Genomic DNA, 17,637 nt, shown 5'->3' on the forward strand with positions numbered 1-17,637 from the left:
CACTATATGGTCATTCAAAGACGCTTGCTTTGTTGGATTTCAGAGAAGATTTTGAATTAGAGGAAATATTTTTATACTTGTATTTTCATAGATATTTCTTGTAGTGATGGGGGGAATGAGTCAGAGATAACAAGACTATTGATCAAAAGACTAGTTACTGAACTTTTTTCTAAGGGAAGAAAGATAAGAACTAAGTGGCCACAGAAATGAAAGAAGGGGAGAAATGAAAGAACCATGAAGAAAATGATGTCATAGCCCTTGACAAACCACTTTAAGGGGCGTAGAGGAAAGAAGAGAGAAGGGATATTCAGAGTCCTAGTTTGGCTGATTTTCTTACAACTAACACTTAGAACATGAATAAGTGGTTGGAGGAACAGTGTTTGGATCGAGGAATCTGTGAAGTGTCCAAGTAGAGATGTTGAGCAGACATGCACGAGTGTGGTTTGGAGAACATGTATGTCATCTGCTTTTGGACATAAGGAAGGCCTGTGTTTGGATGAGATCACCCAGCAAGAATGAGTGAGGAGAGAAGAACTGGAGACAGAGGAGAGAGAGCCCTATAAGAGTTGGCTTGGGGCAGACTTGGTTGTATGGATCAGAAATCTACAAACAATGGATCAGGAGAAGAAGCGTCATGGTAGGAGAGTTCTGGTCATAGGATCCAAGGACAAGCCACAAAGAACAGCTCCTCCATTGGTGACTGGACATGGAGTGTCTAGAATGAGAGTCTGTTTTTCAGAGGACTGGTTTTCCCTTATCTCTCTGTTCTTACATTTTCTCTCTTTCTCTTTTCTCTATTTGCTCATCAGCATCTATCTTTGCAAGTGGCAAAGGATGCTGATACCTTTGTGTTTATATAACTTTGTCATTCTGTTGTTCATCATTCTCTGAAAAATTTGTGTCTCTAACTTTACAGAGAGGTAATCTGACTGAGCAACCAAGTCCCTGATTTGATTCTCTTCAGGTAAGAGGTCCTCCTCTGGGGTTATGGTGCAAATATGACTAAGAGATGCAGGAGGGGACCTCCCAGGTTTACAGTGGATAAGAATCCACCTGCCAGTGCTGGGGACGCAGGTTTGATCCCTGGTCTGGAAAGATTTCACGTGCCGTGGAGTAACTAAGCCCGCACTCTACAGCCCACGAGCCACAACTACCAAGCTCATGCTGCGCGACTACTGAAGCCTGAGTGCCTAGGGCTGGTGCTTTGCAACTAGAGAAGGCACGGCAGTGATAAGCCTACTCACCTCAAGAATAGCCCCCACCAGCCACAACTAGAGAAAGCCTGCACAAAGCAATGAAGACCCAGCGCAGCCAAAAATAAAATCTTAAAATAAAATTTTAAGAAAGATGCAGGAGGGGCAGATAGATCTTCTTGGAAGCAGGTGCATGTGTGGAGATTGTGAATTGATTTTGTAGTATGTTATTACTTAAAGGCAGAGAAGGCAATGGCAACCACTCCAGTACTCTTGCCTGGAAGATCCCATGGACAGAGGAGCCTGGTAGGCTGCAGTCCATGGGGTCGCGAAGAAGCAGACATGACTGAGTGACTTCACTTTCTCTTTTCACTTTCATGCATTGGAGAAGGAACTGGCAACCCTCTCCAGTTTTCTTGCCTGGAGAATCCCAGGGACAGGGGAGCCTGTTTGCACAGAGTTGGACACGACTGAAGTGACTTAGCAGCAGCAGCAGCATTACTTAAAGGAGCACTTTTCAGATTTTAGTGTACTTGGGAATCACCAGAAAATCTCGGTCTAACAAGCTCCCAGCTGATGCTGTGCCGCTGGCTGAGGTCAGGGCCAGTAGAGCAGAGGTGTGCTCAGAGAGGGCAGAGAGAAAGGCAGGAGGAGATCAAGGAGACAGTGGGAACTGAGTGGAGGACACAGAATCAGGGAGTGTTCAGAGGCATCAAATGTTGAAGAAGGTGAGTGAGATCACATTGGAATCCTCTTTAGTAAAAATAATCTGCCTGATTTTGAGTATTCTTTCAGCAGTATACAGAAGTCTATGAGTGCATAGAGAGCGAGAAGGTCCATGGCTAGATTAATTCAGAGTTAGGGGCTTGAAGTGCAGGAAGGAAGGGGATAAGAGACTTGAATGCATTAACTAGAAGGTAGAGAAAGTTATAAGCAGGCAGCTTTAGACTGTTTAAAATGATGCATTGCCTTTAGATTGTGTTTTTAACAGCTGGAGAAAGACGCAACGATTGCTTAAGAGAGAATAGTTTCCCATGAAAATGTGTGTGGGTGTGTGTGCAAATGCATGCACATGTGCTTGGGTTCTTAATCCTCTTACACAGGATATATATCTACATGTTCAGCCGACTCTAGAATGATTTACAGTAGTTCTCTTGTTTGGATCTTCAAAAGTATTACCTTTTGCAGTTATATAGGGAATGTTCTCATGCCAAGGTGATTATGGAAAGAGGATTCAAAGTTTAAACATTAACAGTATCACAGAAGACAGAAATGTGTCTGAGGGTGTTGTGCCTATGGATCTCTTTGGAGATTCAAAAAATTATTCAAGTTTAATGGTGCTGCCTCATGAAGGAAACTTCATTTCAACTTCTTGTTCATATTCTAGTGAAGTGAAGTGAAGAAGTGAAGTCGCTCAGTCGTGTCCAACTCTTTGTGACCCTGTGGACTGTAGCCCACCAGGCTCCTCCATCCAAGGGATTCTCTAGGCAAGAATACTGGAGTGGGTTGCCATTTCCTTCTCCAGGGGAATCTTCCTGACCCAGGGATCCCACGTTGCAGGCAGACGCTTTAACCTCTGAGCCACCAGGGAAGCCCCTGTTCTAGTGAGGTCAGACTTAATTGAACTGATTTAAGCAGAGTGGGACCTTTTCCATGTTTAAGTTATTGCAGCAGAATAGCAGAATGCATGCTCACTTGTGTCTGATTCTTTGCGACCCTATGGACTGTAGCCTGCCAGGCTCCTCCATCCACGGGATTCCCCAGGCAAGAATACTGGGGTGGGTTGCCATTTTCTTCTCCAGGGGATCTTACCAACCCAGGGACTGAACCCAAGTCTCCTGAGTCTCCTGCATTGGCAGGTAGATTCTTTACTGCTGAGCCACTGGGGAAGCCCAAGTTAGCCCAAGTTATTGCAGTACTTTCATATTTGTGGTGTTTCTAAAGAATATTTTCAGGTTGAAACATCACAGAGGAAAATCAGACAATTTTCTGGTTAACTCTGGGGAAACCAGTGCTTTAGGACGAGTTTGGGAGCAAACAGATGTCCTAGCTTGTTCTAGCAGGAGGGTGGAACGACCAATGAAACCTTGGTGAAAGAGTGACTTTTCCCGGCGCGGAAACGCTATCTTTGAGCGCCGAGCTTGAAGAGGAGTGGTGAGGAGCCCAGGCATGCTTGCCAAGTCTGTCACATTAACAGAAACGCAGATGTCACAGCCAGACTGCCTTCAGATTCCTTGCCATCCTGAAAAAAATACACAAAGAGGCCTAAAATCACTTGAATTTAAATACTTTGATGATGTCATTCAGTTCTGTATATTATCAGTTATTTAACACCTGCCAGCATCCAAAGTATTATTTATATTTTACATTTCGTGATGTATCTGGTGCATTCCACTTGATCAGGGGAAATGTTGCGTGGCTCCCCTGGCTTGGTAATGATTGAGGCATCAAGCCCTAGAGCTCTCAGCTGCTGCCCTTAGGTTTCATCTGCAGAAACTACCAAGACTGCTAAATATTTTAAACCTTTTTAAGCAATTCGTTTAAGAGATTCGTACAGAGAATTCAAACAGTGACTTCGAAGAGATGCAAAATGAGCAGGCAACTGAAGGGAAATTTTCTAGAGATGCTTCTTCACCAGCCAAGTTGTCCAACAAATTCACTAGTGCCAGTTTTACACACATTCAGATTAAACAAAACAAAACCCGAGATTTAATTTAGGTGCATTCATTTTGTTCACCATTTAACACAGTATAGGATTATCAGTTATTTCATCTACAGATATGTGTTGAAAGCAGCTAAAATTGATCTCTTTTGATTTATCTCTTGGGATCTGATACTCCTATCTTGGATTTTAAAGAACATAGTATTTGATTTATAGAGAAGTACTTGCAGCAAAGGTGGAGTCAGAATCCAAACCTCAGGTAAAATGAGATAATAGTTATTAAATCTATGTCTAAATATTCTATATAAACTGAGATAGCCTTTGTCATAACGGAGGTTTTCCAATTCAGATTTGAGTTTCTTTGAGGAATAAAGTTTTGTGAAAATAAGCAGACGTGAATTATTACTCAACATTGCAAGCACAGGCAAGAACCAAGGGTGGAATTTGGTTTGTTTGTTTAGATTATCTGAAAACTTTGCTTTTATAAAGTATGGGTGTGAATGTGTTATTATATCTGTCTTTGAGAACAACTTGAGCCAGATGTTTTGAGTTGGGTAGCTTTTAAAGGATGTTAACTCTGGTTTTCCCAAGACTTTATTCAATGGCTACTGTGCCATCTTTTTATGTAGCCCCGCCTTCAAGAGAGAATAATTTCTTTGGGTACTGGCTCTTTGAATAGGGATCAATTAGCAGTGATATTTTATTGCTCCAATGGACAAATCCAAAGCACTACATTTTAGACTCTCTAACATTCTTTGCTCTGATGCTGGAAGGGATTAGGGGCAAGAGGAGAAGGGGACGACAGAGGATGAGATGGCTGGATGGCATCACTGACTCAATGGACGTTGAGTCTCAGTGAACTCCGGGAGTTGGTGATGGACAGGAAGGCCTGGCGTGCTGCAATTCATGGGGTTGCAAAGAGTCGGTCAGACACGACTGAGCAACTGATCTGATCTGATCTGAACGTTTTTACTCAAATATTTCAAAATTAGTTTCTTAAAATATATTAATTTTAGGGTGATTACTGGAGAAGGAAATGGCAACCCACTTGAGTATTCTTGCCTGGGAAATCCCTTGGACAGAGGATCTGGGAGGTCTTTAAGTCCATGGGTCGCAAAAGAGTCAGACAAAACTTAATGACTAAACAACAACAAAAACAGGGTGATTACACTATGTTTACGAAATTACCCATTAAAAAGCATTATCTCTTAAAACAAGACTTGAACTCATCACTTTGCTGTGTCTTTTGTTTAATCTTGGCAACTTCTTTCCTTCTCTGGGAAAACATTGGATTTACATTCAGAAGAGCTGGTTTGAACCTTGGTCCTATCAATTAGACATGTAACTTTTGGCAATTTACATAATCTGTAATAGCCTTATTTGTTTCTTCTGTAGATGGAGGAGATACTAATTCCCAGGGTGGTTATGATGCCAAGTGAAATAACCTATGTGAAAACCCTTTGCTGGGATCTATAAACATCAGTATAATGAACATGATGATATTGTGCCTAGTTTAATTGACATTTCATCCAATTAAGATCATCGCTATTTGGTAGCATTATGTCTAAATGTAATTTAGCTACTGTAGATGAGAATCATGTAGAAGAATGCTTTACATGCTTTTTTAAATGATGATTATGGGAGTCTTCCCTGTCTTTCCTATCACAATGGGTGTCTAAAGGAAAAAGAGTTTCTGTTAAGATGGATGTTACTTTTTTTTCTTAAATTATTGATGCACAGATTTTGTTATAGCAATGATGATAATAGCCAACACTTAAATAGTGCTATGTGTGTGGCCAGTACAGTTTCTAGGACATTCTAAAACTAATCTATCCAGTCCTCCCTATAACCATGGGTAGTGGGTGCTTTTATTTATGCCAGTGTAAATCTACTTCTGCTTTATTGACTATGCCAAAGTCTTTGACTGTGTGGATCACAGCAAACTGTGGAAAATTCTTCAAGAGATGGGAATACCAGACCACCTTACCTGCCTCCTGAGAAATTTGTATTTAGGTCAAGAAGCAACAGTTAGGACTGGACATGGAACAACAGACTGGTTCCAAATTGGGAAAGGAGTATGTCAAGGCTATATATTGTCACCCTGCTTATTTAAATTATATGCAGCACACATCATGAGAAATGCTGGGCTGGATGAAGCATAAGCTGGAATCAAGATTAATGGGAGAAATATCATTAACCTCAGATATGCAGATGACACCACCATGGCAGAAAGCGAAGAAGAACTAAAGAGCTTCTTGATGAAAGTGAAAGAGAAGAGTGAGAAAGCTGGCTTAAAAGTCAACATTCAAAAGACTAAGATCATGGCATCTGGTTCCATCACCTCATGGCAAATAGATGGGGAAACAATGGTAAAAGACTTTATTTTCTTGGGTTCCAAAATCACTGCAGATGGTGACTGCAGTCATGAAATTAAAAGACGCTTGCTCCTTGGAAGAAAAGCTATGACCAACCTAGACAGCATATTAAAAAGCAGAGACATTATTTTGCTAACAAAGGTCCATCTAGTCAAAACTATGTTTTTTCCAGTAGTCCTGTATGAATGTGAGAGTTGGACCATAAAGAAAGCTGAGCACTGAAGAACTGATGCTTTTGAACTGTGGTATTGGAGAAGACTCTTGAGAGTCCCTTGGACTGCAAGGAGGTCAAACCAGTCGATCCTAAAGGAAATCAGTCCTGAATATTCATTAGAAGGACTGATGCTGAAGCTGAAGCTGCAGTACTTTGGCCACCTGATGTAAAGAACTGACTCATTGGAAAAGACTCTGATGCTGGGAAAGATTGAAAGCAGGAGGAGAAGGGGACAACAGAGGATGAGACGGTTGGATGGCATCGCTGAGTCAATGGACATGAGTTTGAGCAAACTGCAGGAGTTGGTGATGGTCAGGGAAGCCTGGCATGCTTCAGTCCATGGGGTCACAGAGAGTCAGACATGACTGAGCTACTAAACTAAAAGTGGTGAAACTGAGGTACAGAGAGATTAACTTGTTCAAGGTCACGTGGTCAGTGTGGTGAGTCAGATTGACTTTTTTTTATATCTTTCATTAGCTCTCTAGAAGAATTTGTAAAAATAATGTAAAGGAAATCATGAACATTAGTTGGGTAAGGGATGTGGGGCATAGCATCTTATTATGGAAAAATAATGCTGCCTGCTTGCATGTTGGGATGACTCAGAGATTGTATCTTATTTTCCTTTCTTTTTTTCTTTTGTAATCTCCAGTGCCTTTTGCTGGATACTTTACTGTTAATCTACTAGGATTAGTTCTTGCTTCTGAGCCCAGGGTACAGTCACAGAAAGCTAAACATGTCAGAGAGATAGGCCCTCATCATCTCAGTCTCATGCCATGAGTGAGATCATTGGAAGAAATAGCCTCAAAACCCCATCCAAAGAGATATCTCAGATATGATGCACTCTTTTTTGGGGCTTAGATTTTGGTTGACAGTTTCATATACCACAGTCATTCTTTAATTTAGTCATGTGACTCATTTGTGTGTATGTGCCCTCAGTTGCTCAGTCGTGTCCAACTCTTTGCGTAACTCATTTATTTGTTCAGAAATTTAACAAATTTTATCAAAGGCCTCCCAGGTGGCAGGGGTGCTGTGAGGTCCTGAGGGGTCAGATGGTGACTATGACAGTACCAAACCTCTGGTTGTTGAGCCTAGAGAATAGTGGGAGATCCAGACAGTAAGCAAAATCATCTCACGCCAGGAATTCACCCAGCTGCTCTTAATCATGCTACAAGGAGAGGAGCACGGTGCTCCAGGAGTGGGTAAGAGAAGGCATTTGGCCAACATTTGATGATCATAGATCTTTTTCCCTGTCTATCCTCAGCTCTGTAAAAGGTGTTGGAGATTTATGGAGGAGGAGCTGGATGGAGAACAAGTTAGAAAGAATGGTTGTGGAGCCGGTTGGCAAAACCCCTGCATAACACAAGGTGGCCCCAGGGACAGGAAAAAAGAAAACTCTAACTTGAGCAATGTAACATTACACATCTAAATCCTGGAAGATATCACCACATCATAGAAGAATAAGTAATATTTACACTAACTACCATTTTTAAGAAAAGTTATTGTATATTCATTCTACTCAACCCAGTAAAAGAGGGAAGAACACAGTAAGTTGAGAGTGAGTTCCATTAACATAATAGAAGTCTTTTATTCGGAGAAGGCAATGGCACCCCACTCCAGTACTCTTGCCTGGAAAATCCCATGGGTGGAGGAGCCTGGTAGGCTGCAGTCCATGGGGTCACTAAAAGTCGGACACGACTGAGCGACTTCTTTCACTTTTCACTTTCATGCATTGGAGAAGGAAACGGCAACCCACTCCAGCGTTCTTGCCTGGAGAATCCCAGGAACGGGGGAGCCTGGTGGGCTGCCGTCTATGGGGTCGCACAGAGTTGGACACGACTGAAGCGACTTAGCAGCAGCAGCAGCAGTCTTTTATTGTTTGAAAGTGTATGTCATCAGTTATTTGACAGTTTATTTATCCAGAATGTTGAATAAATGAGACTGCTGCCTACATTTACATAAATGTTTAAAAGCAGCATGAATATTAATTTCAAAAGCATCACTAAATAGAAAGACAGTAGATCTTGGTTTCTGGTTCTAGCTGGTGACCGGGCCCTAGGTAAATAATAATTGAGAAATAATTGATTGCTTTACTTTTCTTTCTACCTCTTAATCATTATCTGTCATTATACTATGGTTTGTATCTTTGGGTCCAAAGAAGTGTAAGAATCATTCAGACAGAGACTTTGTCTTTCCTGCTCATGGTATATACTATTTAGAATAGCGCCTGTCATGTAGAAGACATTCAATAAATATTCACTGAGTGGATGAGTAAATGAGATAATCATAGGGTATGTAATTGCCAACTAAAATAAACAAGTGGAAGAAGTGAAAGTATTTTTCAAAACTATAAGTATTTCACACATGCAAGGTGATGCTGTGTATTTGAATTTTAGAAAAAAATGCGATTTGCCAGATGATAATAACTTGTCAAATTTTTTTGTACTACTAGCTAGCTTTCTCTTTAAACATTTATTTCCTAGTCTTTCTCTTCCAAGTTTTGTAATATTGCTCTGCATTTATGGTTCTGTAAAATCCCCTCCACCCTAGCTCAGTGGAGATTCTTAATCCTTTAAGATTAAAGTCAGTGAACCTTTGTGAAATCCAATGTTACCTCCTAAGGCTTCATGTACTCCCTGAAATTGTATGCCAGGTGCAGGGGCCCCTGTACATTTTACTGGAGAGAGTTTCCCTGACTTTTATCAGATTCTCAGTGTTTATGACCCTCCCCCAAGTTTAAAAAAATCATTGCTCTAAAATTTTGTATTTTTCTTTTACTTTTTGTTTCTCTCTTGGTTTTTCTTTTTTTCCTTGAGATGGTTTCATTTTCCTTTTAATGTTGATGATTGTATTTTGCTATTTAAAAATGTTTGCTGCTTGATTGTCCCCCGAGTGTGGTATTCTTGGTTTATTGCACGCCTCTGATCCAGCCCTTCTCTCCGTCTCTCTTTTGTCTGGCCAACAGTATGGGCATGTGCCAACTGCAGGGTGGTCCTCTCCAACCCTTCCGGGACCTTTACTTCTCCGTGCTACCCGAATGACTACCCCAACAGCCAGGCTTGCATGTGGACCCTCCGAGCCCCCACGGGCTATATCATTCAGATAACATTTAATGACTTCGACATTGAAGAAGCTCCCAATTGCATTTATGACTCATTATCCCTTGATAATGGAGAGAGCCAGACGAAGTTTTGTGGAGCAACTGCCAAAGGCCTATCATTTAACTCAAGTGTGAATGAGATGCATGTGTCTTTTTCAAGTGACTTTAGCATCCAGAAGAAAGGTTTCAATGCCAGCTACGTCAGAGGTATGTAAACCAGAGGTGACGCCAAACCTCTGCTTTCATTTAGCAAGTTCAACAATAAACAAAAGGCCCAGGGGACAGTTATGCTCTTTTATGTGAATATGAATGACTAGGATTAGAATTTGAAGGCAGGCAGGAATCTATTCGTATTTTCTGAGCATTCTCATTAGCAATATATAGTTACCAGATTCAAAATCTGGTTACAGGAGAGCTGAATTCTTTTCTAGTGTTTACATGCTGTTTGAAAGATTCTGTGAATATCCCACAGCTAATAATTGAATCTAATTCCAATATCTCTCCAGCAAACATTCAAAGTATTCTTATTTATAAATCATTTTGTTTTAGGCTTTTAAGATGTTTTTCTTTTAAGGAATTATCCTGGAGAACAAATATAAGAAATAAACATATACATTAACATGTAAAATGAACTTTGTGTAACTGAAGCTAATAAATGGCATAGCCTGAGGAAAGCCCCTTGAAAATGTCTAATTGAAAGAAAGAAATATACTTTTATCAGACATATTTCCTAGGTTCTGGCACAGCAGAACATTGAAATTGAACCATTCTCTCCAGAACCTTTCTGTGCTTAAGGAAGACTCAAGTTTCAAGACTATGAGATTTAGTAATAATTTTTTTTTCCATCCTGAGCTGCCTAAGTAGGCTTTATATATCAAAAAAAGAAACAAAAAGAAAGGCAGCACTATGGAAATGCCTGACCCTTCTATTACAATTGTGTTTTTGTTAGACATCTTTATTTACTGTCTGTGATTGACATTAGATATATATGTGGTTAACTGAAACATACATGCTTTAATTTTTCAAATAATGTTTTAAGATTATAAAATATTATGGGAAATTTGAAAATAATTACCTATACATCTGCTACCCAGCCATAACTACTAATAAAATGTTGATGGACATATTTCCTCCCAGCCTTTTTATTTTCACAATTCATATAGAATACTGGGTTTATACTATATCTTTTTGGGCAGGTAGTCGCCAAGTTGTGTCCGACTCTTTTGTGACTCTATGGACTGTAACCCACCAGGCTCCTCTGTTCATGGGATTTCCCAGGCAAGAATACTGGAGTGGGTTGACATTTCCTTCTCCAGGGGATCTTCTAACCCAGAGATTGAATATGCTTCCCATGCATTTGAATTCTTTACCACCCACCAGGGAAGCCCAAGTAGACCTGTATACTGCTTTATATTTAAGAAGTGAACTAAACAATCATGATTCATTAAACTCCATCATGGATTTTTGACCAGAAAATTTACATTTAAAAGGATGTTTTTTTACTATAGAGCTATTCTTGGTGTGTAATAAAAATATATTCAAACCAGCATTCATATGAAGCCAGTGTAAACAGCTACTTCTCTCTCAAGTCAGTACATAATGTTTACCAGTGTCTATTGTATAAGCCCAGAGTGAAATCCATTGTATTACTTAATAATTCTATGTATGTCACAGAAGGACTAGGCTAATGCATTTTTATTTTAATTTTATTATGCACATAATAATAGTCATCTATATTAGTAATCAGTAATAGCTATATACAGCTTGGCACAGGTACTGCTCTAGCGCTTTGCAGGTATTACCTTATTAAATTCTCATTAACCACATATATAATTGTTGCCTTTCCCTTCATTTTATAGACATGGGGGCTAAGGCAGAATGACTTGGCCAAGGGAGATCCAATGTCTGCCCTTGAACCATTGCTCTGTATTGTCTCAGAAATTAGTTCACATGCCCCGAAGTCAAGGAAATGTATCTTTAAATGCCATTTTTATTTGTTTGTTTTTTTTACTAGACTCCTTCTACTCAATGGAATTGTCTTTGCCTTTGATCCCAAAATAGCCTGATATGGGGAAGACTAGTAAGATATGGGGTGTCCAAAGGGAAAGGGTAGCATAGGAGTGTTTGGGTAGAGTTAAAGGTGATGGTTAGTGAAAAATAGGACTATTAGCTATTGTGTTTAATAATTATTTGAAAAGAAACAAAGTTTTAAAAATCATAATGTATGAACTTTCCTGAAACCAGTAGTTTCCTTAATTTTTAAAATCTTCTTCAGTTCAGGGATTTAAAAAAAGAAAAAAAAAAAAAACCCATATCACTTTGGAAGCTATAACTGGAAGATTTAGGTGTGAGAGCCAACTGTGACTAGAGTTAAAATGCGTGGGGTTTCGTATTGGTATTGGTATTGGCATATGGTACTGGGTTGGCAATAGAGAGCAGTGGACAGAGAAAGGGGAGAGGGTGGTGCAAACAGTGGGTAAAAGCCAATTAGTAGAGAGGGTGGAGGTTGGAGGTCTCAGACATTTTACATCTCTTTAGTCCATATCCGAAGTTAACATGCTTTATCTGTTACTGTGTTTTGTTCTAGTTGCCGTGTCCTTAAGGAATCAAAAGGTCATTTTACCCCAGTCGCTTGATTCTTACCAGGTATCTGTTGCAAAAAGTGTCTCTATTCCAGAGCTCAGAGCTTTCACACTCTGCTTTGAAGCAACCAAAATCGGCAAGGAAGACAGCGAATGGACAGCTTTCTCCTACTCAGATGCATCCTTCCCACAATTGCTCAGTTTCGGAAAGACCAAGAGTGGCTACTTTCTATCATTTTTTGGCTCAAAATGCTTACTAAACAGTGCTTTACCTGTGAGAGATAAGGAAGATATTTTCACAGAAAGCTTCGAGCAGCTCTGCATTGCTTGGAGTAGCTCTTTGGGTTCCGTTGGTGTAAATTTCAAAAGGAACTATGGAGCAGTTTCATGCAATGCTTCCGTTGGTAAGGTTATTCCCGGGAATGGGAAATTGTTGCTGGGCTCCAATCAACATGACATTGGCTCTCTCAAAGGGGACATTTATAACTTTAGACTTTGGAATTTTACCATCAGTTCCAAAATCCTCTCCAACCTCAGCTGCAGTGTGAAGGGGAATGTGGTGGACTGGCAAAATGACTTCTGGAATATCCCAACCCTAGCTCTGAAAGCTGAAAGCAACCTCAGCTGTGGTAAGTTTGTGGCATAGTCACTTTTTTTTTTTTTTTTTTCATTGTTCTGTGAATATGTTTGTCAACAAGAAATTATATAGACAGACATCTTTGTATATGATTGCAAGCCATACATATTCAACTAAAGCTTTCGGTCTTACTATTTTTAAGTTTTTCCTATGCCATAAAATATCACACAGTTTTCCCCAAGCATAAACAACAGTTACAATTATTGTGTCTTAGATAGAAATGTTAACCCCAGGACCAAAACAAAAGAAATTAATGTTACAGTTTTTAATCACAAAGATGGTATAGTGAAAAACTGATCTTTGTCATCCTGGAATGCAGTTTCCATTACATTACTTACACAACCATCACCTTAAAGAATGGTATGTATTTAGCCAATATCAGAACGGTCCATTTTATGGAAAATCTTGATAATCAGGAATTATCAATTTTCTTTTAACTTTTTTCCCCCACTTATTTGAAAATGAGCACTTGTTGTTTGTTTCAAATACTCTTCTCTTTTTGGTTGTTCTTCTAGAGACTCTAAATGCATTATTATTGTAAGTAGCCAACTGTAAAATATTTAGAGATACAATTCCATGTTATAAAAGTTAAATTAAGAAAGACTTCTATAAAGTACTCCCTATGTACTTAAGTCAATGGAAGTCCTTATTTTACTCTAGGACTGAGTCACATATAAAAAACAGAAGTTCATTATCAATTTTCAATGTCACAAGACTAAATCTAAAGTGTGGATAACATGTTCTTTAGTTGCAGAGTTAACTCTCAATAAAGGATGGAAAGAAGGGGCCTAATATTCAAAGTCATCTGTAAGTGATTTTGCAGGGAATTCTATCACAACTTGATTCCCAATACTTTCAACAAAATAGGACCCACTATGAAGACCTGTGGAGAAGGCAATGGCACCCCACTCCAGTACTCTTGCCTGGAAAATCCCATGGGCAGAGGAGCCTGGTAGGCTGCAGTCATGGGGTTGCGAAGAGTTGGACATGACTGAGTGACTTCCCTTTCACTTTTCACTTTCATGCATTGGAGAAGAAAATGGCAACCCACTCCAGTGTTCTTGCCTGGAGAATCCCAGGGACGGGGAGCCTGGTGGGCTATCGTCTATGGGGTCGCACAGAGTCAGACACAACTGAAGCGACTTAAAAGCAGCAGCAGCAGCATGAAGACCTGAGGCCCCCTGTCCTATATCCTTGACCTATGTTTGCCCTTCCAGCCTGGGGAACTCCCGTCAGCCACCTCCCTGTGTGGGCAGCCCATCTCTCGGTGTGGTCCACGGTGCTCCTGCAGATGGTGGGAGGTTGTTATGTGATGTCACTTGAGAGATGTTTCCTTGTGGGTTGTTGAAAAGAGGGTAAACCACAGCCCTGTTCCAGAAGGAGACTCTGGAACTTTGTAAGAGTTAACGGTGTGAACCAACATCCTCTCAGTCTGAGACTGGCTACAGAGGACAACCTTCAGGGACTCCTGAGAAGTCTTTCACTCAGCAGGAAATTGAGAAAAATCAAGTGTGTGGGGTGGTGAACGGTGAGGAGAGGGCAGTGGTACACTTCCTGCAGTCAAGGTGATTATCTTTAGGGCCCTGTTTTCATCATATCATTGGCCATTATTTAAAAATCATAGACTATTTAACATTTGCATTTCTATGAATCAGTATTTGAGAATGATAACCATCAGAAGAAAATTAGGAAAAGAATTTGGCTATGTATATTAATAATTTCTAAATACTTAGATGATGCTTTAATATGTATTGTACTCTAGGTACTGTTTTAAGCACTTTACACATTGTAACTTATTCCTGCAACACAGATCCCATGATGTGAGTTTTATGATTAACCCCATTTTGCAGATGAGTAATTGAGGTACAAAGAGGTTAAGTAACTTCTCCAAGGTCATTTAATTAAGAAGTAGCCAAGTCAGAAATTGAAGCCAAAATGTTCAGTTTTAGAACCGTGTTTCCCTAAACTGTCTTTGAGAATAAGCAGAACTAGAAGACGAGATGTACTGCTAAAGTAGGCAAGCCAATTCTTGTCCAGATGAGGGGGACAGAGGCCCAGGAGCCATCTCTGGCTACAGAAAGCACTGCTGGCCAGAACACTAGCTTTCTCAGGTATTAGCATGGTATTTGTTTTAAACAAAATTAATAAGGGTCCCCCCCCCCCCGCCACCTTTAGTGCTTAATACCTTATTATAATAAAATATGAGGAATCTAGTATACAAAATTCCTAAACTTCTCCTAAGAAATCCTCTAGGCCAGGCATTGGCAAATGAGAAGGGCCTATGGTAGGTCACTTGTTTTGTAAATAAAGTTTTATTGGAACATAGGTTTTGTATCACCTTGGGCTGCCTCTGTGCTCCAGTGCAGAGTAGACTGATTCTGAGAGGTGACCTGGCCCACCATCCTAAAGAAAATCTGCGAACCCCTGAAACTAGACCAAAAAAATCAAAGGGTCTTGTTTTCTGAAGCACACACTTTGTACAATACTGGGAAAGACCAGCTAGATCTCTTGAGCCAGAGATAACAGGCCAGTCAGTTAGAGCTCATTTAGCCCATAGACCTGAGTAGTGGCAACATTGATTTGTTTTCATTTATTTACATTTCCATGCAGTGCTTTTAAATAAGGATTGATTTTCAACTTTAAAAAACTAGATCCCACATAAAAATGAATTTTTGGATTCCCTGGTTTAAAAAAATATATGTACCTGATATGTTGGTCTGTCTGCCTGACCAACACAGCTGGAGCTAAATGGTGACGACCCCTTTGAAGGGGCTTTCCAAGTCCTCTTGGCCCTTACCACCCCCCAGCCCTGTTTAGATTAGTTTCTGGCCCTGGGAGGTACTTATGTTTGGGAATCCCAATTAGGCCACTCCCTTCACTTTAAACAGGATAGGAAATCGAAGCTTAGAAAAAATAAGTGGCTGAGCCAGTTGGTAGGCTAAAATGCACATCTCCTGTCCTTTTGCCCAGGGTTTATATTTGGGAATTCTCATATTTTCTTTAACACAGTCTTTAAGACTCCCTTCCAAGCCTTATGATTATTGGAAGGCATCAGGTATATGCTTGTGGAGCTTAGCCATCGGTAAATTTTCAAAATGACTTCAAAGGAATAACACAAGCTTACAGAGTCAGTGTCTGAGTTCCTCTTCTTGACACTACACAGTGACTCTCAGAACCCCCGTTCCGTACATTCAAATATCCTGGACTGTGTTTCAGGAGTAATAACGGGGGAGGGAGTTTCCTGCTGCTTAATCATAAGCTTTGGGAGTTGAAGAACCCAAGTCACTTATTAACTGACAGGAAATACCTGTAACAAGAGATTATATCTAAGCTTGTTACTTAAGCAAAACTTGAATAAATGAAAAAATATGTGCTCTATTAACATTTTAACCTTTCCTTTTTTCCTGAACACCATGGCTTTCTGTTTATGGTAATGGTAATTTCCCCAAACTAATGATCAGTACAGTAGCCAATGGGAAAATAGAATTTCATGCCTAACATTCCATTGGCTTGACAATATCTGTTAAATATGAACTTTCATACCAGAATCAACTTGTGACAGAAAATGAATTGATTTTTCCAAAGGTCTCTTGCTAAGTAAATTTTAATATGGAAATAAGATGATGGAAATGAACTGACTCCTTTTAAAGCATCCTGCCTTTTGTTTCAGGTATTGACTATCCTGGCAATAAAATCAACATGTTATTAATAAGTTTTTAAATAATTTCGTAGTTGTACCTTTATTTCCCATGCTGTTCTAAGCACAGTTAGGGAATATATCTAATTAAGAAATTTTCAGCAGGCTTTTTTTTTTTAATTGAAATATGATGTACAGCAGGTTTTTTTTTTTTAAACATGGTTAATCTTGTCAGTCCTTTTCAGAAAGAAATGCTTTAGCAACAATTCTTTTTCTTTTTATATCATCATTATTTTCTTAAGACAATTTTATTAAATAGTACTGGGTTTATAATCTCGGTGGATAGATGGTTTCCCTAATGGACTCTTTAATTATAGGCTCAACCATTTGCTTGTGTTATGATTCAGGTTTGAAAGTGAAAGTGAAAGTCATGTCCAACTCTTTGCAACCCCATGGACTATACAGTCCATGGAATTGTCCAGGCCAGAATATTGGAGTGGGTAGCCTTTCCTTCCTCCAGGGGATCTTCCCAACCCAGGGATCAAACCCTGGTCTCCAGAATTATGGGCGGATTCTTTACCAGCTGAACCACAAGGGAAGCCCAAGAATACTGGTGTGGGTAGCCTATCCCTTCTCCAGTGGATCTTCCTGACCTAGGAATCAAACCAGGGTCTCCTGCATTGCAGACAGGATTCTTTACTAATTGAGCTATCAGAGAAGCCCATGATTCAGTTTTAGGTGGCTAACGTCCATCAATTTTCACAAAGAACAGACTGTGCCTTCTATACCAGTTTTATTTATTTTACTGATGACTGGACTTTCCTGAGGAGTGGTACTGTATAACTCAATGAATAGTTTAAGTTCAAACAAATTACATTTATTTAACAAGCATTTATTAATCACTTCCATTTATTAACCACTGTGAATGTAGAGATAAGATATAATTCACAACTGAGCGACTGATCTGATCTGATCTGATCCAACTTTGATGTTTTTCTTTTCTAGACATTTTTGGATTTGGATGGACTTTTGTTTTCCTCTCTGAAATTTTACACTTAATTACTAAGACTTCATCAGCTCTTGGATTCCTATCCTTTCATTTTCGATTGTTACAATTCTTTCCCTCAGAGCCATAAAACTCTGATTTCACATTTGGCTCCTTCCCTTCATTCCTAACAAATTATTGAGTGTAGTATTTTTAGGCGACTGAATTTTTTTTTTTTAAATAACAAAGATGAAA

General features: G+C 39.6%; 1 protein-coding gene across 7 annotated transcripts in view; it reads left to right on the forward strand.

Annotated features, from left to right (window-relative positions):
* Positions 1-17,637, forward strand: part of ADGRG6 (adhesion G protein-coupled receptor G6) — a 152,081-nt gene that overhangs the window by 61,134 nt on the left and 73,310 nt on the right. For all 7 annotated transcript variants that reach the window (XM_070376773.1, XM_014479941.2, XM_070376769.1 and 4 more), the window contains 2 exons: positions 9,407-9,748; positions 12,129-12,752. In XM_070376773.1, coding sequence (XP_070232874.1) covers positions 9,407-9,748; positions 12,129-12,752 — 966 coding nt within the window. The remainder of the gene's footprint in view (positions 1-9,406; positions 9,749-12,128; positions 12,753-17,637) is intronic.

This window comes from Bos mutus, chromosome 9 (assembly GCF_027580195.1).
Source record: "Bos mutus isolate GX-2022 chromosome 9, NWIPB_WYAK_1.1, whole genome shotgun sequence".
Lineage (NCBI taxonomy): Eukaryota > Metazoa > Chordata > Mammalia > Artiodactyla > Bovidae > Bos > Bos mutus.